The 25,056-nt window shown below is 44.5% G+C and overlaps 1 protein-coding gene across 1 annotated transcript in view; it reads right to left on the reverse strand.

The window, feature by feature from the left end:
• Positions 1 to 25,056, reverse strand: part of LOC135195629 (eEF1A lysine and N-terminal methyltransferase-like) — a 108,376-nt gene that overhangs the window by 38,625 nt on the left and 44,695 nt on the right. Inside the window, exons 6-7 of the mRNA XM_064221972.1 lie at positions 16,447 to 16,566; positions 15,654 to 15,790 (exon numbers count right to left, since the gene is read on the reverse strand). Coding sequence (XP_064078042.1) covers positions 15,654 to 15,790; positions 16,447 to 16,566 — 257 coding nt within the window. The remainder of the gene's footprint in view (positions 1 to 15,653; positions 15,791 to 16,446; positions 16,567 to 25,056) is intronic.

Genomic DNA, 25,056 nt, shown 5'->3' on the forward strand with positions numbered 1-25,056 from the left:
GAGCCGGGCGCATCTTGACGAAGGAAGACGACTTGAGAGCTTTTGTGCTTGACATCAAAGATCCTGGTGAAGGAGGGTCAGCAGGATGAAGGGAGTCTCCGAACTCCTTTAGCAGCAAAAGTGAAAGTCTCTTGTAGTCAGAAACTGCTACATCTACTGGCTCCTCGTCTTCCGATACCTGTTCCAACTGATCCACCGAAGGAGACCATTTGGGAGTGATCTGGCTCTTCCCGGGAGAAGAACTCCTTTCCGAGAGGGGACGCTGAACATTAGTACTTCTATACGAAGAGTGAGGGCTCCTGCCTGTCCGAAAACATCTTGCGCCTACTAGACTCTTGTTGTCTATGTTCTTGCGGTTCGCCAGGTTTGCGGCGCTTGCTAGGCTCCTGGCGCCCTGATTCAGGGCGCTTGAAAAGATCCCCGCGTCCTGATTCATGACGCTTAACAGGCTCTTGGCGCCCTAACTCTTGACGCCTAACGTACTCCTGACGTCCTGCCTCCTGGCGTCCTAACTCCTGGCGCCCTGACTCCTGGCGCCCTGACTCATGGCGTCCTGACTCCTGGCGCCCTGACTCATGGCGTCCTGATTCCTGCCTTCTAGCAGACTCCTGACGTCCTGAATCCTGTGGTCTGAGAGGCTCTTGACGCCCTTTCTTGCGTCTTGCTGCCTCTTTGCGCCTGCCTGGCTCCTGGTCCTGCAGACCCAAAGGATCCTGATACTTAAATCGGTTGTCCGGTTCCTTGAACCTAAACCGATCGAGACTTCTGCTCGATTCGCGGCGTCTCATAGGAGAGAGGCTATGATCTTCTTGTCTACCAGGATTCAAAGCCTTACCCGTCATAGGGCGCTTTGGAGAAGACAGCCTATAGGGCGAAAGAACTCTTCTCTCAGGAGAACAACTCCTATCGGATGAGTCTCTCGACGAGGGCGATAAACGCCCTGGAGATTGTGAGGGTTCTCTCCTATACGAAGAGGGGCGCTTAGCGGAACTCTTAACAGGGAGCGAAACATCTTTCCTCCTTGTCGAGTCCTTAGCAAAGGAGCCTACTAAAGAAGCTAACTGCTCTTGCAGATTAATCAAAAACTTCTTCGTAGGATCCTGAAGAGCAGGCTCCTCTTGTTTCGTCTTCTTAGGTACCGAAGGCCAATCCTCGGGAAAACGCTCTGGGCTGGAATCAGCCGCGTCTCCTTTAGGCGCCTTCCAGGCTCTCTTCAAAGGGCTGCGAAAGAGAGGCCGAACTCCATCCTCGTTTAGGAGAGGAAGAGTCTGAGGCCGAAAAACACTCCCTTAGGACCCGCCTTTTTCTGCGGCAATCCGAGGCAGCCTGGGACTTTACAACAGGATCTGCCGAAGGGACGCCTGACCGTTGGGGATGTTCTGCATCCTCCCTGCGGCTTTCGACATTCCTCCTCCCCTGGTCCCGGGAGTTTGGAAGCGGTCTAGGCCTAGGAGCAATGAGGAACCGGTCCACTGCACTGGGGACACTGCACAAGTCACTATCACCACTCTTACCTTCATTTAGAGCTCGTAGCTGAGCTTGAAGTTTCTTGATTGAAGCTTTTACATTTTCCCTCTCTGAAGAAGAATCTTTGGATTCAGAACAGGGAGAAGCAGCGGAGGCTAAGGGAAAATCGTTAGTAGGAGAGTTAACTTCTTGTTCTATAGAGCAAGATCTACTAGATGACCTAGCTGAAGCCTTTCTTACTCTATCTCTCTCAAGCTTCCTAACATATGACGATAACTCCTTCCATTCAAGCTCCGTAAGGTTCTCGCACTCAACACATGTCTTATTAAAAGAACATTCATTCTCTCTGCATTTAGCGCAAATACTATGAGGATCTACTGCCGATTTAGGCAGCCTAACCTTGCAACCTTCCCTACTGCAAACTCTAAACATAGGTGAAGCCTTAGCGTCAGACATCGTGAAAGAGTAGTCAAAACCAAAGTCGAAAAACAGTCCACAATAAGCGTATGCCAAGCCAGAGAAAAAACAGAATACGTCACCCAAAAAACCAATCCAAATTCTCGGCAAACGAGTAGAAATCCAAGATGGAGGAACGAACAATAGGTGTTGTCCGTTCAACCGACAGAGAAATTATGGCTTAGAAAACGGGAATAGTTCCAGACCCCGCCACCCAGCGGCGGGAATGGTGGATCACCTGACCTACCTGTCGCGTGTGCCGCGAGTTTTGAAATTCTGTCGGGACAACCGAGTCTATAGCTAAGTATATATCTGCTGGGTAAGTTTCATGTACAAAAATATAAAATGGTCAGAAATAAATGAAGAATTAAACAAAGATTGGGATAACACTTTCGTAAGTGATGATATAAAGGTAAATACGGAGATATTATATAAAATATTAGAGAAAATAGTGGATAAATATATAACGAAGAAGAAAAGTAAACGTCAGTCATGCATACCAAGAGACAGAAGGATCTTATTGCAGAAAATCAGAAAGTGGAAAAAAGGTCTTGCAAAAGAAAAAAATGCATGGAAAGTGATCAAACTAAAAAGTAGGATAGAAAATGCAGAACAAAAGATTATACAATCAAAAAGAAAATGAAAAATGGGACTTGGAAGAAAAAACCCTACTAAATATCTAGTAAAGCCCCAAACTATTGTACTCGTATGCGAAAAAGATGAATAAAAGAAGAATAGAAACAGGCCCTCTTAGAATTGAAGGGAGATTATCGAATGAAAAAAAGGAAATATGCAACATATTGGCAGAACGATATAAGAGAGAATTCACCCCTAGAATTGATAACGAAGATAATGATATAGAAGTAAGGGATGAAAATACTGAATATTTAGCAGACAGATATTAATGAAGCTGATATTGTGCAGGCTATTAATGAAATAAAAAATGGAGCTGCAGCAGGGCCTGATGGTGTCCCTCCTATTTTGTTAAAGAAAGTAGTTCATTCTATTGCAAAGCCACTTGCAATATTATTAAGACAAAGTGTAGATACAGGCAAGATTTATGATGAGCACAAATTAGCATATATTACCCCTACTTTCAAAAGTGGATCAAGACTAGAGGCAAGTAATTATAGGCCTGTGAGTCAAACATCACATATTATGAAAGTGTATGAAAGGGTAATGAAGAAAAATATTATGAAACATTTAATATAAAATAATTTGTTTAATATAGGACAACATAGTTTCGTACCTGGAAAAAGTACACAAACCCAACTGTTAGTCCACCGTGAGAACATATACAAAAATATGAAAAGCGGAAAGCAAACAGATGTGGTTTATCTAGACTTTGCAAAAGCTTTTGACAAGGTAGATCATAATATATTAGCGAAGAAAATTAGAAAACATAATATAGTGGATAAAGTAGGAAGATGGTTAAAAGAATTTTTACACAACAGAAAACAGATGGTTATTGCAAATGATGAGAAATCAGATGAAGCTAAGGTAATATCCGGTGTGCCACAAGGTACGTTGTTAGCTGCATTACTGTTTGTTATTATGATTGCAGACATAGACAGAAATGTTAAGGACTCGGTAGTGAGTAGTTTTGCCGATGACACAAGAATAAGTAGAGAAATTACTTGTGATGAAGATAGGAACGCACTACAAAGAGACCTTAACAAAGTATATGATTGGGCAGAGGTAAATAGGAGGGTATTTAACTCTGATAAATTTGAATATGATATTGTCATGATACAATAAAGTTTTATACATACTTACCTGACAGATATATACTTAGCTATAGACTTCCGTCGTCCCCGACAGAAATTCAAATTTCGCGGCACACGCTACCGGTAGGTCAGGTGATCTACCGCCCTGCCCTGGGTGGCAGGACTAGGAACCATTCCCGTTTTCTAATCAGATTTCTTCTCTTCCACCTGTCTCCTGCGGGGAGGCTGGGTGGGCCATTAATCGTATATATCTGTCAGGTAAGTATGTATAAAACTTTATTGTATCATGACAATATCATTTTTATACATTTAACTTCCCTGCCAGATATATACTTAGCTGATTAGCACCCATTGGTGGTGGGTAAGAGACAGCTAACTACTGAAATAGACAGGTAAACAACATATGTTGTAGGTATTAATAAACCTTGGTTCCTACCTGATTAGGCTGAAGACTTGGTGGCTACTGCCTAGGAGTCTGCTTCGCCTCAAGAGCCTCAGCGAGATATTGATCTATGGCTAAGAGTTCTTGTGGGTCTGCCAATGGGGTCTTATCCACTTACTCGGCAGAGCCTAAAGGCCTTTGTCATTGGGTGCTATTCCACTAACATGACAATACACCTTGTTCAAGGAGCACAACACCGATCCCGATCACCTGATCCTAACATCCATGTTAGTTCTAAGATTGCAAGGAGTTATCCCCGAATTCCTTACAAACAACCAAAAAACTCGAAACATAAATACACATTCATTTATAACAAAACATAAAAAAAAAAATTTTTGTACCCCCCTACTAGCCATACATACCCCTGATCCCCTACCAGCAATGACACCAGTCGCCCGTGCGACATCAGTACGCTTGCTAATAGGAAACCAAGCACATATCTGACAAGAGGGTTTATGTACATTAAAGATAAAATATTTTAAGGATCAGTCTTTGCTCCAAGACCCAGAACTGTATCTGCTGATACAAATGGACCTAGAGAGAAGCACTTCTCATAGGTCACTTTCACATCCTTCAGGTAATGAGACGCAAACACTGAATTGCACCTCCAATATGTAGTCTCAATGATATTCCTGAGAGACATATTCTTTTGAAACGCCAGGGACGTTGCTACTGCCCTCACCTCATGAGTCTTAACCTTTAGAAGACCGAAGGATTCATCCGGGCAGTTCTTGTGTGCATCAGAAATCACGCTTCTCAAAAAGAAGGCCAAGGCGTTTTTAGACATGAGTCTTTTGGGGTTCTTCACAGCACACCAAAGACTTTGTTGACATCCTCCCATCTGTTTCTTTCTCTCTAAATAAAATTTAAGAGCTCTCACTGGACAGAGAGACCTCTCTGTCTCTCTGCCTACGAGGTTAGATAGGCCTTTTACCTCAAAGCTTCTGGGCCAAGGTTTTGATGGGTTCTCGTTTTTCGCCAGAAACAATGTCTGGAACGAACAGATAGCCGCATCTCCTTTGAATCCCACTGTGGAGTCCAGAGCGTGCAATTCGCTCGTCCTCTTGGCCGTCGCGAGAGACAACAGGAATAAACATTTCCTAGTGACGTCGCGGAAGGAAGCCAGATGTAGAGGCTCGAATTTATCTGAGGCAAGGAATTTCAGGACCACGTCCAGATTCCAACTAGGTGTTCTAGGAGATGCTGATTTTGAAGTTTCAAAGGACCGAATCAAATCATGTAGATCCTTGTTCTCTGCAATCTCTAGCCCTCGATTCCTGAATACTGAAGACAGCATACTTCTGTATCCTTTGATTGTAGACACAGAAAGGTGCGATTCCTCTCTCAGAAAAAGGAGGAAATCGGCAATGTTAACTATAGAGGTACTGGAGGAGGACAGCTTCTTACTCTTACACCACCTCCTAAAGACTTCCCACTTCGATTGGTATACTCTTCTCGTTGAAGATCTGCGGGCTCGAGCGATAGCGCCTGCAGCCTTGCGAGAAAAACCCCTCACTCTGACAAGTCTTTCGATAGTCGAAAGGCAGTCAGAGCGAGACCGGGGAGGTTGTGATGAAACCTCTCGAAGTGGGGTTGTCTGAGTAGATCTGCTCTGCTTGGCAGAGATCTGGGGAAGTCCACTATCCACTCCAGTACCTCCGTGAACCATTCTTGGGCTGGCCAAAATGGGGCTATGAGGGTCAACTTCGTGCCCTTTGAAGCTACGAATTTCCTGAGTACTTCCCCCAGGATCTTGAACGGGGGAAAGGCGTAGGCGTCTAGGCCCGACCAATCCAGGAGAAACGCGTCTATTGCAAAGGCTCTTGGATCCTCCACTAGAGAGCAAAAGATCTCTACTCTTTTGGAGAGGAACGTAGCAAACAGGTCTATGTGAGGCATCCCCCGCCAAGGACGCACAGACTTCGGCACACTTCTGTGTGTAGAGTCCACGTCTGTGGGAAGGACCTGATTCCTCCTGCTTAGTCTGTCCGCTCTCACATTCCTTATCCCTTGCACAAAACTTGTGAGGAGTTATGCCTCTTTCCTCTGTCCAGGTTAACAGGTCCTTTGTTAGTTGATAGAGGGAGAAAGAATGAGTCCCTCCTTGCTTGCGTATGTAAGCCAGAGCCGTGGTGTTGTCCGAGTTTATCTGAATCACCCCGCCTCTGACTATCTCCTCGAAGAATCTTAAAGCCAGGTGTATGGCTACTAGCTCTTTGCAATTGATGTGCCAGGACACCTGTTCCTTTGTCCAGGTGCCTGACACCTCCCTTGCTCCTAGCGTCGCTCCCCATCCCGACTCCGAAGCGTCGGAAAATAACACTTGGCTGGGGTTCTGCAGGGCAAGTGACACGCCTTCGTTCATCTGTAGAGGAAGGATCCACCACTTCAAGTAATTTTTTATCTCTTGTGGAATCGGGAAAGTGTCTGAGAGTTGTCCCGTCTTCCAACTCCACACCTCTTTCAGGAAAAACTGAAGAGGGCGAAGGTGAAGCCTCCCCAGAGAGAAGAACTTTTCTAGCGAGGACAGAGTCCCTAAAAGGCTCAGATAATCCCTCGGCTGAACTGCTCTCCTCTCATCTAGAAAAGCTCGAGGATTCTTGACAAACCTCGAGTGATTCTCGCGAAGGAAATACCTGAAAACCCCGAGAATCCATCTGAATCCCCAGATAGACCAAGTTCTGGCTGGGGATCAGTTGCGACTTCTCGAGGTTCACGAGTAATCCCAGAGATTCTACCATATTTCTTGTTATCAATAGATCCTCCAAGCACTGATTCTCCGACTTGGCCCTGATCAGCCAGTCGTCTAAGTAGAGGGAGATGTTTATTCCCTCTAGGTGAAGCCATCTCGCTACATTTGCCATCAGGTTGGTGAAGACCTGTGGAGCTGTAGACAGGCCGAAACACAGAGCCCTGAACTGAAAAATCTTGCCTCCTATCATGAATCGAAGATATTTCTTTGACGAGTGGTGAATGGGAACGTGGAAATATGCATCTTGCAAGTCCAGAGAGACCATCCAATCTCCTGGACGAAGTGCTGACATTACTGAGGCGGACGTTTCCATACGGAACTCTTTTTCTTTTTCTGAACAAAGCGGTTCAGAGCGCTTACGTCCAGTACTGGTCTCCACCCCCCCCCCAGATGCCTTTTGGTACTAGAATAGGCGATTGTTAAAATTCCCGGGGAGAGTAGATCCTGTACAAGTTCGATGGCCTCCTTTTCCCACATTTGCTCCACCATTTGAAGGAGAGTATTTCTCATTACAGGGTCTCTGTACCTCGCTGACAGTTCCCAAGGAGTAGAAGTTAGGGGAGGACTGTCTTCGAAGGGGATTACGTATCCTTTCTTTAGGACTGAAACTGACCAAGAGTCGGCTCCCCTTTTTGCCCAGGCTCCTGCAAAGTTCAGGAGTCTGGCGCCTACTGGTGCTTGGAGGATCATCAAGTCACTTTCCTTTCTTGAATGGCCTGAAGGAAGACCTTCCTCTCTTATCAGAGCTCTTCTTTCTGGAAGGGGAACGAGCCGTTGCACCTCCACGAAAGGGCTGCTGAGGAGGACGAGAGTCCTTTTTACTCGTCGACACTACAGGGCGACTCTTCTTAGAAGTTTGAACAAGGAGGTCTTGTGTCGCCTTCTCAGTTAGCGAGCGAGATATATCTCTCAACCAGCTTGAGAAGGAAACCAAATGGTCGTGACAAGAGGGGCGAACCAATAACGCTGTCCTCTGGCTTGGAGAAACAGCTTTGGATAAAAGGGATCCATAAACTAATCTCTTTTTTAGAAGACCAGCTCCAAATAGGGAAGCAACTTCTCCCGAACCGTCTTGTACCGCCTTGTCCATGCAAGACAGGATGCTATGGAGAATTTCTGGGTTTTTAAGAAATTCCGGGTCCTTAGACTTATTAGCCAGAACTCCGAGAGACCAATCCAGAAAATTGAACACCTCTAAAGTGATGAAAAGTCCTTTAAGAAAGTGCTTCAATTCTGAAATGCTCCACGTAGATCTGACCGAGACTAAAGAGTGTCGTCTGGAGGCATCAACTAGATTAGCAAAGTCAGTGTCTGCCGATGCAGGAAGAGAAAGACCCATAGTCTCTCCTGTCCCGTACCAAATACCACTCTTTCCAAGGAGTTTGGAAGGAGGCATGCAGAATACTGTTTTGCCCAACTCTTTCTTAGTGCCCATCCAAGAAAGAATCCAAAGATTGGAGGGCCTTTTTCATTGAAATCGCTGGTTTCATTTTCAGGAAGGCCGAGGATTTCACAGTAGTCGTACTAGAAAAGAGAACGAGGAGAAGGAGGAGTGGCTGGACTAAGAGAGTCTCCAAACTCTTGCAGTAACAAGGAGGCTAAAATCTTGTAATTCGAGAGTCCCTCATTTGTAGGAAGCTCGTCATCAGACAACTCATCCACCCCCATCCGAGAAGAAGGAGAAAAGTTCCCGTTTGGAGGAAGAGTCTTTCCAAGACCTCCTACGATCCGAAGGAGAGGAGCTTCTGTCTGGAGAAGAGTCATCGATTCCAGAAACAAGTCTATTCGGATCTTGCCTCATGGAAGAATTCCGACTCCTGCCTCCTGGCTCTTGACTCCTGACTCCTGACTCCTGCCTCCTGACTCCTGCCTCCTGACTCCTGACTCCTGACTCCTGCCTCCTGACTCCTGCCTCCTGACTCCTGGCTCCTGCCTCCTGCCTGGGTGACTCCTCACTCCTGCTCTTGGCTCCTGCCTCCTGGGAGACTCCTCGCTCCTGGCCTCTGGCTCCTGCCTCCTGGTGACTCTTCACTCCTGGCCTGTGTGCCAGACGCTGATCGGCTCCTCGCAACTGATAGGAGTCTTGCGCTTGGATGACTCCTTACGTTTGGTTGACTCCTCGCTCTTGCTAGGAGCCTCACTTCTAGTAGGAGCGTCGATCTTGGCGGCAGGTACCTCCAAACGTCTGGAGGACCTCTTGATGGGAAGGGAAGTGTCTTTCCTTCGAGGAGGCTCCTTTGAAAGCACTCCTACCAAAGACGATATCTGTTCCTGCATGGAAACTAGAAATCTTTTAGTAACCTCCTCTTTATCCTCTTCAGGAGGAGGAGAAGGAGGAGGAGAGGAGTCCATGGGCTCCACCTCCTGACTCCTTCTAACTACGGGTGACAATATGGCTCTTTTTGCCCTCTTAACCTCCGAAGGAGACTCCTCAGGGAAGTGTTCCGGGCTCGAGTCAATAGTCGGAGCCTTCCAGCTCCTCTTCAGTGGTCGCGAGCGATCTGAATCCCTCCAATCACGTCTAGGAGACGAAGACCCCGACGATGAAAAACAATCACGCAGGACGCTTTAACAATAGCGATCCCTGGCAGTCTGGGGTGTCACAGAACCTGCCGAAGGGACATCTGATCGGTGGGGATTCTCCACAACCTCCTTACGGTTTTTGACATTCCTTCTCCTCTGGGCATGTGAGCTTGGAAGAGGTCTAGACCTGGGAGCGTTGTGGAGCCGACCAGATGCCCCCTCCACTACACTGGGGACACTCACATCACTGTCCACTGTAATATCACTAGCCTTACCTTGCAGGGCAGCCATTTTGTTTTCCATGATCTTGAAGGCTGCTTTTAGATCCGCAAGTTCTTTTGCCGAATCTACAGGATCTGCGATAGGTGAAGAGGCTGAAAAGGAAGGAGAAGTAGCAATTCTTACAATTGGGGAAGATCCCAAACTAGGAACTAGTTCATTCGATCTAGAACTACTCAAACTTCTAGAAGAAGCTTTCCTCACTCTTTCTCTCTCTAACTTTTTCAAATAAGTAGTTAGATTCTTCCATTCTCTCTCACTCAAATTCTCACATTCCTTGCAAGTATTAGTGAAAGAACATTCATACTCCCTGCAACCCTTGCATACGGTGTGAGGGTCTACCGAAGCTTTCGGCAACCTCACCTTACAGCCTACATTCACACAACATCTCACAACCATTCCAGCGTCAGACATTTTTAAGAAAAATCCAAAGCAAGTCCACAAAACAGTCCACAAAAGCGTATGCCAATCCAACAATGCAGATACGTCACCAAAAGTCGGTCAAGAAGATCAATTGCCGGTGAAAAAAGAAAATCCAGTCGAGAGGAACCAACAACAATGTTGACGGCCCGGGCGACAGAAGAAATCTGATTAGAAAACGGGAATGGTTCCTAGTCCTGCCACCCAGGGCAGGGCGGTAGATCACCTGACCTACCGGTAGCGTGTGCCGCGAAATTTGAATTTCTGTCGGGGACGACGGAGTCTATAGCTAAGTATATATCTGGCAGGGAAGTTAAATGTATAAAACAATAAATTATGGAGACAGAGAAGGAAAGCTATATGCATATAGGGGACCTAATAATGAGACAATCACAAATAAGGAAGCAGTTAAAGACCTTGGTGTGATGATGAATAGGAACATGTTATGCAATGATCAAATAGCAATTCTATTGGCAAAATGTAAAGCAAAAATGGAAATGTTGTTACGTCACTTCAAAACAAGAAAAGCTTAACACATGATTATGCTTTATAAAACATATGTTTGTAGTCCACTTGAATATTGCAATATGATATGGTACCCACACTATCAAAAAGGATTATAGCTACAAAATAGAGAGTGTACAAAGGTCCTTTACAGCTAGAATAGAAGAAGTTAAGGATCTTGACTATACTGGGAAAGACTACAATCCTTAAAATTATATAGTCTGGAAAAGAGAAGAGAACGCTACATGATAATTCAGGCATGGAAACAGATAGAAGGAATAGCCGGAAACATCATGGAGCTAAAAATATCAGAAAGAGCAAGCGGAGGTAGATTAATAGTGCCCAAATCTATACCAGGAAAAATAAGGAAAGCACATAGGACATTAATCACTACGAACCAGCATTGATAATGCAGCGTCTATTCAATGCGTTGCCAGCTCATCTGAGGAATATATCAGGAGTAAGCGTAGATGTGTTTAAGAATAAGCTCGACAAATATCTAAGCTGCATCCCAGACCATCCAAGATTGGAAGATGCAAAATATACCGGAAGATGCACTAGCAACTCTCTGGTAGACATTAGAGGTGCCTCACACTGAGGGACCTGGGGCAACCCGAACAAGATGTAAGGTGGTCTGTAAGGTAAGGTCTCTCTCTCTCTCCCTTTCTCTTTACTCTCTCTCTCTCTCTCGCTCTCTCTCTCTCTCTCTCTCATAATATTTTCTAAATCATTTCACTCTCTCAATGTAAGGACAACAATCTCTCTCTCTCTCCAATAATATTTCATAAATAAGTTTCACTCGGGTCAATGTAATGGACACTCTCTCTCTCTCTCTCTCTTTTCTCTCTCTCTCTCATCTCATCTCTCATCTTCTTCTCGTCCTCTCTTCTTCTGTGTGTTTTGGTGGGAAGTGTGGAAGTACGTACGTATATATCTTTCAAGGTACTAATGTTTAGGATGTCATTGAAATTATATTAACCCTTTAACACTGATTGGACATATTAAACGTCGATATAAATTGTCTGTTGGGTGTCGATTGGACGTATGGTACATCGATATAAAAAAGTTTTTTTTAAATTCGCAGAAAAATAGTTATAGGCCTACTAAGCGAAAACTTTTGAATCAAGCGCCTTGGGGGATGCTGGGAGCTCACGGATCAAGGTGTTGTTTTGTTTACCATCGTTACCCAGGCGCGCAAGCGCGAATTTCTTTCTTCTCGCACTAAAAATTATCCGCGACACATCTCAGAAATTATTTTGTCACTTTGACATAATTTTTGCACCATTTTATATTAGCCGTTACATGGAGTATTATATATGAAAATGTGTGCAATTTTATGTAGAATACAACCAAAAACAACTCATGGTTGTAGCTTTTATCAGTTTATAAATATTTTCATATAAATAACGATAAGTGCAAAAATTTCAACCTTCGGTCAAAACTTTGACTCGACCGAAATGGTCGAACAAAAAAAAAAATTGCAATTGTAACGCTTAAAACTCTTATATTCTGGGTAATATTCAATTATTTACCTTCATTTTGCAACAAATTGGAAGTCTCTAGCACAATATTTCGATTTATGGCAAATTTATGAAAAAAACTTTTTCCTTACATCCACGCGGGTTAAAACTTCTGGAACAAAAATTCATAAAAATTTTTTTCGTTTTTCCGATTTGTCGTAATGGACTTTGGCCACCATTTTACAAATTAGCCCGTTATTCATAAAGTTTATATTATTGGAAAAATGTGCACAATTTTCCATTTTTCTTTGGGAAATACAACTTTAAAAAAAACCAAAAAAAAATCCCATGGTTGTAGCTTTTATTAGTTTTGAAATATTTTCATATAAATAACGATAAGTGCCAAAATATCAACCTTCGGTCAACTTTGACTCGACCGAAATGGTAAAAAAACGCAATTGTAAGCTAAAACTCTTACATTCTAGCAATATGTAATCATTTACCTTTATTTTGCAACAAATTGGAAGTCTCTAGCACAATATTTCAATTTATGGTGAATTTATGAAAAAAAAAAACATTTTTCCTTACGTCCGCGCGGTAACTCGTCCGAAAAAAATCAGACATTTTTTCATCCGATTGTCGTAATATTTGCACCATTTTTAAATTAGCCGTTACATAAAGTTTTATATATGAAAATGTGCGCAATTTCATGTAGAATGCAACAAAAAACAACCCATGGTTGTAGCTTTTATCAGTTTTTAAATATTTTTATATAAATAACGTTAAGTGCCAAAATTTCAACCTTCGGTCAACTTTGACTCGACCGAAATTGTCAAAAAACGCAATTGTAAGCTAAAACTATTACATTCTAGTTATATTCAATCATTTACCTTTATTTTGCAACAAATTGGAAGTCTCTAGCACAATATTTTGATTTATGGTGAATTTATGAAATAAACTTTTTCCTTACGTCCACGTGGTAACTCTTCCGAAAAAATCATAAATTTTTTTGTCCGATTGTCGTAATGTTTGCAACATTTTAAATTAGCCGTTACATAAAGTTTTATATATGAAAATGTGTGCAATTTTATGTAGAACACAACAAAAAACAACCTATGGTTGTAGCTTTTATCAGTTTTGAAATATTTTCATATAAATAACGATATAGAAAAAATTTGTCCTTCGGTCAACTTTTAACTCGACCGAAATGGTCGAAAACTGCAATTGTAAGCTACAACACTTACAGTCTAGTAATATTCAATCAATTACCTTCATTTTGCAACAATTGGTAAGTCTCTAGCACAATATTTTGATTTAGGGTGAATTTTTGAAAACCGCTTTTTTTTACATCCGGGCGTTACGAATTCATGCATCATTTTGTGATAATATTTTCTCTGTGTTGCCTTGATTGTTTTACAATGTGTTACATACCAAAATGATCGCAATTTAGTGTACAATACAACAACAAAAATTAACACGTTAGCTTTAACCGTTTTGCTCACAGCGCGATTTGTATACAATTATATTTGAAATTTTTTTTCGAGCTGTCATATATCCCAATATTTATATATGATAATGATATTTTTTTTTCATTTCTGATGGTTGCATGCTAAACTTCAGGCAATGACAAAAAAAGGAGCCAAAAATGAACTATTAATCTTGAAAACTAAGCGTGCTGTGATTTAAAAAAAAAACATTTTTTCTGCTTTGATGCTCACTCGCGAACGCCGCCGGCATATGGGAGACGATTTTTAAAATACCGCTTCGGCGTTTAAGGGTTAAGAATATAATCTCAAAGATTAATACAGTATAATGAAATACTAATAGTTTAAGGTAAATTTGATGTAGAAGGCTATTTTAGGTATACATTTCATATTTTAATGTTCAAGATATGCAGTTATAAACATTTTGAGAGGGGGTTCTACGTAATTGCGGATTTATCTATTTGCAGGGGGTCTGGTACACATCCCCCTCAAATATGGGGAGATCTGCTGTAATGCTACAGGAGCTCTTTAAAATTCCGGCAGAAGAAAATATAGAACTGGCTACTGACAAAGCTGGGCTGTATTTTACTAGAACCATGAGTTTATCCATGCAATATAAACTATTGCAAAGAGATTTATTTAAAATGAAAAATGCAGTATGTATTCTCAATATGCCTTATAAACCTATGCATTCAAAATGCTTTCCTAGTGACACTGAAAGAAGCACCTTATTTATAAGTTTTTGAAATACATTTCTGCCTTTTCTCAAATTCAGCAATTTATTGGCTACTAACCCAGAAAACTTTATACACATCATCAAGCTATGACTTGCATTGATAGACTTAATGAGTAGGCAAGACTGGTGTGAGGTAAAATCAGCAGAGGTCTCCATAAAAGAATGCATTCCCTCTCCCTGTTACTATATACAGCAAAAGCTTACAGCCTTGAAAATCCAAATACTAAGGGAAATAAAAATTTATTATTATTGGAGGTGCATATAGAGATTTATTTTTCTAAAGTGCGCCGATTTTACCTTAAACCTAGTAACAATGACGAAGGATATGCTATAATAAGTGATAAGGAATAGTTCAACCCAACTGAAAATATTATGTGCTTTTCTATGAGCAGGTAGGGTATATTACCTAATTTTAAAGTTTTTATACTAAAAGTACATACTAAATTTTGTCTATTAATCAACAGTTTGAAAAAAAGTCTAGGACTAGTCCTATAATACAATGCTTTAAGACAATGGGATCACCATTATTTCTCTCTCTCCCTCACCATTCATTTGGATGGCAGATCGAAGAAATGAAGTGTGAATGTGGTAAAGCAAATGGTTAAAATATGAGTACAATTAGGGGCCAAAGGGCTGCTACAACCTACCCTCAGTATTGCTTACAGTGCACTGCATGAGGTACAGTGATAACACTATTTCCCTTTGGAGTGTAAGAATATGAACTGAATACTTCTCAAAAACCTGAATGAACTGTAAATCAACAGTATCAGTACACATATGAGAAACAAATTAAAGTTAGCAGAGATTTGAATGTTACTAACTTGAAAACAGGTAATGAATCTGAAACTCGGTAATCTTAACCGTTGCCAAAGTCCAGAATTGAATATCAGTAACAAAGCAGTAGACTCAAATCAATAATACAACATTACATACACAACAGGAGGCTGTTAAGTTCTTACCTACCAGGAACCCAGATCCACGGGACACATGCAAACTGCAGTCATCCAGCCATCAGATGACAAATTTCTTGAAGAGCTTTGAAGGGGTGCTTAAGATATGTGAGTACCACAAATGTGAACTAATGTAAATAATGGGTTTGTTGTTAAAGAAATGTATATGGTGATGAATATACATATGAAACAATTATATTCAATTACGAAGAGGAAGCAAAGCAACCAAGGCTTTATGCAAATCCAAAGGAGATTTCTTATTAGCTTTAATGAATTTCAGGGTTAATCATAAAAATATAAGCTCAGTAGTTCTGCCCTTCCTTGAGACAGATCAAGTTTATTATTGATTTATGATAGACTTGGTATTGCTGCTTCACTATTTACGACAGTTTCTTGCAAAAATTCATAATGCTATATGAGACAAGGCTAATACATTTAAAAAATCCAACATACCTCCCATGAGGAACAATGAAGACCGCAAACTTTAACGTGTGAGAATTTTTGGGAGAATCAACAATATGTAGAAGATACCTTGTATTTCCAGACTTTGAATCAAACAGCTCCAGACACATATTTTCCCCAGCTACTTTCTAAAAGAAAGAAAAATATAGTAGTACTCTACATACATAGTACAATACATATCTATAATTAAATGCACACCATTCTACCCATTTAATTAATTACGATCTATCAAAATTTGTAATCATAAATGATTAAGTATAACCTTAGATGACTGAGATATCAGTTATCTGACATGTTCTATATAATGATATAAAATGTATGAACAAAGTTTCTGGGGACACAGGGCCAGAGAGGATTATAGAACTGTAAAGAGAAGAGGGGTTGCATGCGTGTGCATGTTTCGGGGTGGGGGGGGGGGGGGGGGGGGGGTTTAGTGTTAAGACTGCAAAACTTACACACATGCCATAAACATTAATGCCTCTTGGATTCATTCATTAACAAAGTACCAAATTTCTTGGAATATAAGCCACACTTTTTTTATGCAAGAAAAAATAGGTCAAGTAAAAACCATTTGCACCTTATGTGATGAAGGTCAATTTTAGGCCGAGACTACAAGCTATGAGCAACAATTTCAGTCATGCAGTGCTGGCAAACTCCAATTCCTCCTACATTAAACTGTATCCCAGATTACTTTACCTATAACAACGTACCAAAGCTGAATTTGACCAAATGAAATTTACTTAATAAACCAAGTATTACCAATTAGTATGAATGAGGTAAATACCTGAGTGTGTAAGTTATGCCGCAGCAAAGCATACTGCTGAAGTTCACGAACACTATCCTTTAGTTCTTCTGGATTTTTGACTCTCTGAACAATATCACTATGTAACTGGACTTCTATAACCTGCAAAAAAATTAAATTATATTTCAAAACTTCTAAAAACTTCCTACCTTTCAGGAATCAATGGTAGCACCTGGTCTATACTAGCAAAATTTTAACATCCTTATCTTCAAGATGGATTCTATACCCAAACAACACAATTCAGAATGTGCTTTTGCACAAAGTGAATATTCATCACACTTAAGGAACAGTAAATATGGTATAAGTTTTCCTAATATGGAAATCCTATTTATACAGTAAAGAAAGTATATTTAAGACTTACTGACTTTCTACACTATGTATTATTCACAATATCATAGGCCCATAAATAATACTACTGTATTACACAGCAACAAAGGACACCATAAATTTCCTCAGTAATAAGATACAGGATGATCACTATTTTCAATGAAATATGACAATTTGTCCAAAATTGCATTTTTCCTAACTATACAAACCTGAGGTCCTTTTACAATAGGAAGGTACTAGCGGCAGCTGGATAGGTCGTAAGCTTTCGAACAAGGGGTTCGGTAGTTAACTGCTTGTCCGACAGGCGCGCGCGCGCGACTGGGAGGTAAACAAATCACTTTTGCTTTTGGCCCAAGCAAAAACTGCAGAGTGAGGGGTGGCATGAGGTGGGACTATGTGTAAAAGGACCTCAGGTTTGTATAGTTAGGAAAAATGCAATTTTGGACAAATTGTCATTTGTTCCGACACGGCATACAAACCTGTCCGAGTCCATTTTACAATAGGAAGACTCACTTCTTGGTGGGAGGAATCTGAGTCTTTTGTGAACAGACTGGTGTTCGCCCAACCTTGGAATGCCTCCCTGGTCGTAAGAGCGAGGGAGGGATCCAAGCCTCTGTCCGATTGATCGGGGTGTGCACCGCAGGATCAATGGTCAGACCTCTGGACCAAGTACTAAGAGAGAGGCAAGCGTATCTCTTCGTACCAGCAAACAAGAACAAGTTCCTATTTGCAAGAGGCAACATAAAGTTATGGTTTGTCTCGTTGGCATCCACTTCCCCCCCCCTTGTAGGAGGAAGTGGTGGATATTCGCTCCCATCCCTAGTGAAAGGGATAGGATGGGGCTCATCTGTCGAGATAGCGCACCGGCCATCTCGTCCTTATCCAGCAAGGTGATGACCGTATCCCTCTACCCACAGGTAGAGGGGGAGAAAAAGATAGGAAGAGAAGCCAGTCACTTTCTCATTCACTTATCTATTCTTACAGTCACACCAGGACTCGATGCTGTTCAGCCTGCTAGGTCTGGGTTAGCACACAACGTGTTGAGCAGCCACCACGGGTCCCAAGGAAAACGATCCAAGGACCTGTGGGCAATATCCAAAAGGTAGAAGGAGGTGCCAGTGGTCTGGTTGTACCAGACCCCTGCCTTTCAGTACCTGCGCCACGGAGAAGTTCTTGTGTAACTCGAGGGAGTGTACTTCCAGGTCATCTTGGTGCTGACGAAGAGTCTTCAACACTCAGCCTGGGATGTCGAGTTTCTTCAGAAAGCGTGGTCGCGCTTTCACAGGACAAAGCAGCATCTCCTTCGCATCGAAGGCGGTCGGAATGGAATGGGTGAAGTCACCATTAGGGAGGGGATTGTGAAGGACTCTAACCGATCGTCAGGAACCGAAGGGTTCTGAGTCTTCGCTACGAAGTCGGTACGAAATCGAGCGTCACGAATCCCCATCCCCTGGATGCTTGACTTCGCAGGAAAAGTCATGCAATTACCTCAGAGGAAAAGAAGGGAATGGTCGTATGACCTATCCCTCTTCTCGACTTCGGTGATGTCCTGTACCCATACTGGTCTATCCGTCTTGCAGCGAAGTGTCTCACATTCTCCTATCCCCATGCAGTGAAGTTCTTCTCCGTTAGTCGGATAGGACACCGACACTCAATGTGGGGGGTGTCGATGGTATGGGTACTGTGACAAGCTATTAAAACGAAGTAATGATTGCTTTGTAACAACCGAACTAAGTCAACAGCGTAGTTCGTAACTGACTCGGGCGCTCTGACAGCTGCCGACTGACTGCGTTTGGAAGGAGGCAAGTTGTCCAAGCATCCGAGCAAGTCACGTGACCTTCGCCAATTTAAAAGGGTTATGTCCAAGAGACTAAACAAATAATTTGTTCGTCACCAATGCCAGAAGGCTAGGTGATGATTCTCTTAAGGCATGTGCCCAACAGGCGAAAGTCAATTGCCTTCTAGAGACCGAGGTCCCTCATGGCAAGATATCTCATAGTTATAGTTGATTCTCAGCTAAGGAGAAGAAACAAAACTATGTGTCGTTGAAGACGAAGGTGTACAGAAAAAAGCAACCTACGTCTTCACAGCTGAACCGAGAGAAGGATTCTCAAGATTCTGAACCTGTGCTACAAAGACTGAGAACGCTAACCGCTATTCATTGCTGTCCGGTGAGGATCGTAGTTGCAATACAAGCGGAGCGCTTTTCAGTAATGAAGAGACAGGAATACTGCCTGAAGAACTGCTTTCTCATGGGCTGAACATTGGAAGTAGAGCTGTCAGGTCGGAGAGTACGGCGATGTCTTCTGACAACATCTGTTAATTCGGGGCGAGCAATTGGAATAATTGCACACCTACGAATACGAGATATTATGAAGACAAACTCAGATGTCTGCAAAAATCATTCGCATTATCGCGGTGCGATGCAGCGGGAGACTAGTACAGACTTCTGTTACCGTGCGGTAAACAGAAAGATGAAAGAGTCGAAGAGATATCTCTGTTGAAAATTCTCGCAATGTCGAAGGCGATGAAATCGACGTCACAGCAGTAGATGGTCCTTCATTATTGCGAGAATCCCCGTTAATCAGAGGCCCTAAGTCCATGATTGTTGGGCAGAGATACGGTTCGGTAGTCAATCAAACCAGGGGAGAGAGAGACGTAACCGACCGCGCATCTCCGAGACCTAGCTGATACTGAGCTGCTATCAGGCAGTTCAATACGCAGTAGCTCTCGGTGACTCGTCATCCTGAGTTGCCAGGTATAATCCATTATTCCACGAAGGAATGCGTTCGGCTAGAACCATCGAGCATAAAGAATACGCTCGAGCAATTATATTTAAACGAAACGGATTTCGGTAAATACAAAAGCTGATTTGGTGTTGTCATGACAATACCAAGTATCTAAAATCGAAACTGATAACTGCTGGGAGGTTGCAGGCAACCCCGAGTTGCAGTTCAATTAAGATACAATTCGTCTCGGTCACAAAACCGTAGATTTAGTTAACTACGGTATGCGCCTACCCCCTGGACAATTCAACTGTTAAAAGAATCATGTCGCGAGGGTAATATACGTAGTATATTTGTAGGTTCTGTACCACGACCTCCATCCTAAATTTCTCCTCTCGAGGAATGAGAATAAGGATTGGAGATCGACCGCCTTCGTTCTCTAGTCAAGAGAGTGAAGGAGAAGTCTTTCCCAAAGGAAAGCTTCAATGGTGAACAGAATACCGAAGACGATAGTTCACGCCAAACTGGAAGTTCTCGTCCGTTCCTCTCTATTCCAGGTTAAATCGCCTACTGTGAGATACTCTTTCTTTCAGCAGCAGTCATCTTCCAAATGCTAGAAAATTACAGGAATTCGAGCATAAGCGAGTTCCCGATTATCGTGTAACAATTATCGGGGATTCTCGCTCACTTTGGACCGTGGTCTCGCCTAAGTGTTTGGAGATCGTAAAAAACTCGAACACTCTGAGGTGCTAGAAATTCCGTAGAATTCTAAGCACTCTGCGAAACCCCCCACCGAATTCGTCAAACGATATCGGCTGGTGGACCTCTCGATTCCCGTAGAAATCGAGAAAGGGGCAGGATCCCTCCTCAACGACCGGGGCTTACGTCAGGTAGGACCCGAAGGTCCCCCCCCCCCCCCCCCCGGTAGCGCAGCCCCTAACGTGGGATCTTACAGAGAAATCTCTGTAGGATCCCTCCCCTTTCCCTCGTAGCCGTAAGGAGAGAGGAAATGGGGGAGGAATTGGATACTGGCTCGCCTTCCCAGCGGAACTAGCAATTGGAGAAGAAAAGAGCAGCCATCGCCTTACGGCAATGGCCTCTCAGAGTCTGGGAAAACGTATCGTCAAGGAGAAAACGTTTTCCCGAGGAGGGTTACGAACTCATACTGTAGGTAAGGGTCTGCCGCCACTGTGAACGTCGTCTGGGTGGGGCTGATCGACACTTGACAGGAGAGAGCGATAACCGTCCTCCGACTCATTCCAGTCCTCGTCGAGGTCAAAACCTCTCAGGAGGACCGAAGGGTATTCAAATACGGTGTCCGAAGACACGTAGAAACGCCTCTGTCGCAGTAGAGGAGGTGAAGTAGCTTGTTCGACCGGCCAGAAACTGAGAGAGACCTTTTTGTCCGGAGACGAGAGACTACCTGGTTCAACACAGTCGGCAAGCTCCGATCGCGGCAGACCCACCGTCGATTTGGGTTCCCTCTCGGGGCCCCAAAACGACTCGAGCCGAGACAGTGGCTTCTGCTGGTGGGAGCGGCGATCCTTCCCCGAGGTCGTTGTGCTGACGAATCAGCGCCATAACCTCGGCAAAGTTCCTCTGGATCTCGGAAGTCACAGCATCTTGCAGAGTAGAACCGTTAAGCCCTTCGAACAAGAGCATATTCCGAGAACCTTCCTCCTAAGAAGGGGGAACAGCGACAGCCCTCTCGGTCTTCTCCATCCACTTGCGCATACGTCCTGGCCGGTCCAGAAAAACCGTGCCTGGCACGTAGGGCGTCGTGTGGGATCATGAGGGGCGCACCATCACGGATCACTCCTCAATACCTCGCTCCTCCCGGTGTAACCCGGAGGAGTTGAAGGTTACGGGAGGGAGGCAGACCTGACGCTCCCTCCTCGCTCGCTGGCCGACCCAGCAGGCTTGGAGGGCTGCAGGTCGATCGTCAACCCGCGGGTGGCGATCGAGCTGCAGGCCTGGTCGAAACCGTCTCGCTGTGGAGAACGGCTGGACTGAGCACAGCGGCCCCGATCTCGAGTGTCAGACGGAGCTGGTGCTGGTTGCGTACCCGATCGCTCTCTGTGAGAGCGACGGTCAGGCGACCTGCAGGCTCCACTGTCACGGTGTGAGACCGGTGCTTGTCCTCACGGCACGTCACGTTCGCTGGTTCCAGCCGTGGCTGGCACCGGCGAATGGGGGACCTCTTCCCAGCCTCAGCCCGTGGCCGGTCGTGGACCGTCACGTCCCCGGGGTACCAGCTGGTCGCCGTGAGAGCGAGAGCTGGTCTGGTGAGAGTCGCGTGAGCGGCTGTCACCAGTCTTCCGCCCCGTGCCGTGAACCTGACGCTGAGCGGACTCAGAGGTCTGGTTCCTGGCTGCATGGTCGCTGGTAGGCGACCGTACACTCGGTACCTCCCTGCGAACGAGAGCCGAGAACGGACCCTGATGCAGTGGCAGAACCACTGACACCAGGCGAGGAAGTACCGGTGTTAGCCGGTACCCCTCTCTGGTCCCCGTAGTCTTCTTCCTTGCGGAAGAAGAGACGGGCCCGCTCCCGAAGGAGCAGGAGGACCAGCGGAAGGAACCCTCCCGTCCCACCGAGGTGAGACGGGTCCCGAGAAGCTCCCGAGGGAGACTTCTTAGGAGGGAGGAGGCAACCTTCTTCTTCCTCGGCTGTGAAGCCTTAGAAGTCGAGAAGAGGCGGCAGCCGACGACGATGAAGAAGATGAAGACGACGACGACGACACCTTCCTCCTCTTCTTCGTCAGCTTCCTCAGGACAGACGTAAGATCTGCTATCCAGGGCGGAGCCGGGGCTGCTGTAGCCGAAGCCACAGGGCCCGGACGCACCTGTACAGACAGACCAAAGTCTGGGGTAGTACCACCACGAACAGGGACGACGTCAGCAGGTAATATGGGCATCTCAGGAACAGCAGGCACAGCCAGCACAGCATCGGCAGGGACAGCCAGCGCAGCAACGGCAGGGACAGTCAGCACAGAATCGGCAGGTACGGCAGGCAGCACCGGAAACACAGGAGGTGAAGCAGCAGCCAGCAACATCCTGGTACCGGCGGCAGGTCAGGGGCGAGCTCTAGGGCAGCGGAAGTGTGGTCGCGGCAGCGCGGCAACCACGAGCGGCGGCGGCACGCCCCCCTCTCGGTACGGCGAACGGCACTTCACAGCGGCTGTAGGCAAGACTGTTACCACGTGAGGCGAGTACACCAGGTGAGGAGGGACGTCGTCACCTGGAGTCGATATCGTTGTCGTGGTCACCACTCCATGGGTGACCGCAGCAGGCCCCGACATAGAACCGCCGCCCCTGGACACTAGGCACGCCCTGCAAATCGAAGGACGCCCATACCTCACCAAGGTCCACCCTCGTGGCAATAGCACCTGCGGAAATAACAGTAGTAGTGATTAGTGGGGGGAGGGGAAGTCCCCTCGCGCGGGGGGTGAGCCCCACACCGAACGAGCGGAAGACCCCGACTACAATTGTACATCGGGCACCGAGCGCCCTCCCCCCGCGCTCGACGGATCGAGGAGGAGAACCCAGATAACCTCCCCCCCGAAGGGAAAGGGCCATCTGTGGGAGCTTAGCGGGGGGGGGGGGGGGGGGATTCTCGTTCCCCACCCCCGCACAGCACCCATGTACCCAACAATAATAATAAGAGCCCGAGAGCAATCGTGCCCTCGGCACCGAATGCAAGGGCATAAGGATCAATTCCCTGACTGAGCGGAACTTGAACCAAAATAAATATTGATGCAATCAATAATAAAAGGAATAACATGAAAAAGAATCTTGCATTACGATTCACTTCACAATGAATAAGGCTCGGAGCGAGCGCATTTTGCGCCCTCGGTACCGAGCGCAAGGGTAAAAGGATCCATTCCCGATTATGAACGGAAACCTGATCTATAATTGAATTGATGCAATCAAAATATATATGAAAAATGAAAAAGAATACTGCGCTTGCGATTCACTTCATACAAAATAAAAAGGGGAAGGATCAATTCCCGGGAAATAGCGGAAACATTGATCCAAGTAAATAATGCAATCTCAATAAAATATGAAAATGAAAAAGAACTGCACTTGCGATTTCACTTCATTCAAATAAAAAGGGGAAAGGATCAATTTCCGGTAAGAGCGAACTGATCCAATGAGTATTGCTACAATCAAAATAAATATATGGAAAATTGAACAAAAGAAATATGTACTTGCGATTCCACTTCCTACAGAATAAGTTTTTTCGTGCCAAGCGCATTCGCTCGGCAACGGGCATACAGGTCAAAAAAAAATTAAATAAAGAAAAAGGGTACTTACTACGATTTTCATCTACACATTTTCAAACCAAAATATAAAGCTCGGAGCGAGCGCTCTCCCGCCCTCGGCACCGAGCATACACAATACGAGTATCATTTCTGGGAAATGAATTCCCGCACTTACGCCCTTCAGTCCGGCACTCGGGTAAGCGGAGGGCGTGGAGAAACCAAGATCCTTTAATTCACAATTGAATTCGATGGAAATAAATATTGAATGATTGTACTTACAATCAGTTTCACTAGATAAATAGAAAAAGAAAAACACAACCATGCGAAAGCAACGACGATGAAGCGGGCAGAGAGCGATGATACACGTCTACACGCCAGCAGGCCGAAAGCAAAAGTGATTTGTTTACCTCCCAGTCGAGGCGCGCGCGCCTGTCGGACAAGCAGTTAACTACCGAACCCCTTGTTCGAAAGCTTACGACCTATCCAGCTGCCGCTAGTACCTTCCTATTGTAAAAGGACCGAAGGTTTGTATGCCGTGTCGGAACAAAGTATTTTTCATCACAAAACCTACAACTTTAACATACTGTATTTGTGTCTCAAGCATGAATCCCATAAACATTATTCAAAAGTAAAAGAAAAATGATATTGTTAAGATACAATAAAGTTTTATACATACTTACCTGGCAGATATATACTTAGCTATAGACTCCGTCGTCCCGACCAGAATTCAAAACTCGCGGCACACGCTACCGGTAGGTCAGGTGATCTACCATTCCCGCCGCTGGGTGGCGGAATCCCAACCATTCCCGTTTTCTGAGCCAGATTTTCTCTTACACCTGTCTCCTGAGGGGAGGCTGGGGTGGGCCCTAATCGTATATATCTGCCAGGTAAGTATGTATAAAACTTTATTGTATCTTAACAATATCATTTTTATACATGCGACTTACCAGGCAGATATATACTTAGCTGATTGACACCCTTGGTGGAGGGCGAGAGACAGCTATATATATAAACAAAATTCTAATAACGGGAAACAACAATTGTTGTAGGATATCAATCCTTGGTTCTTACCTGTTTGGGCTGAAGACTTCATGATTACTGTCATTTAGTCTGCCTGCCTCAAGAGCTTCAGTGAGGTAAACCACCTATGACCGAACAGCCCTTCTGGATCATGTCAATGGGGGCTAGCCCGCTTACGCGACAGAACCTGCATGGATCGTACCAATGGGGCTTACCCGCTTACATGGCAGAGCCTGACCTGTATCTTATCAATGG

The sequence above is a fragment of the Macrobrachium nipponense genome, chromosome 16, assembly GCF_015104395.2.
Source record: "Macrobrachium nipponense isolate FS-2020 chromosome 16, ASM1510439v2, whole genome shotgun sequence".
NCBI lineage: Eukaryota > Metazoa > Arthropoda > Malacostraca > Decapoda > Palaemonidae > Macrobrachium > Macrobrachium nipponense.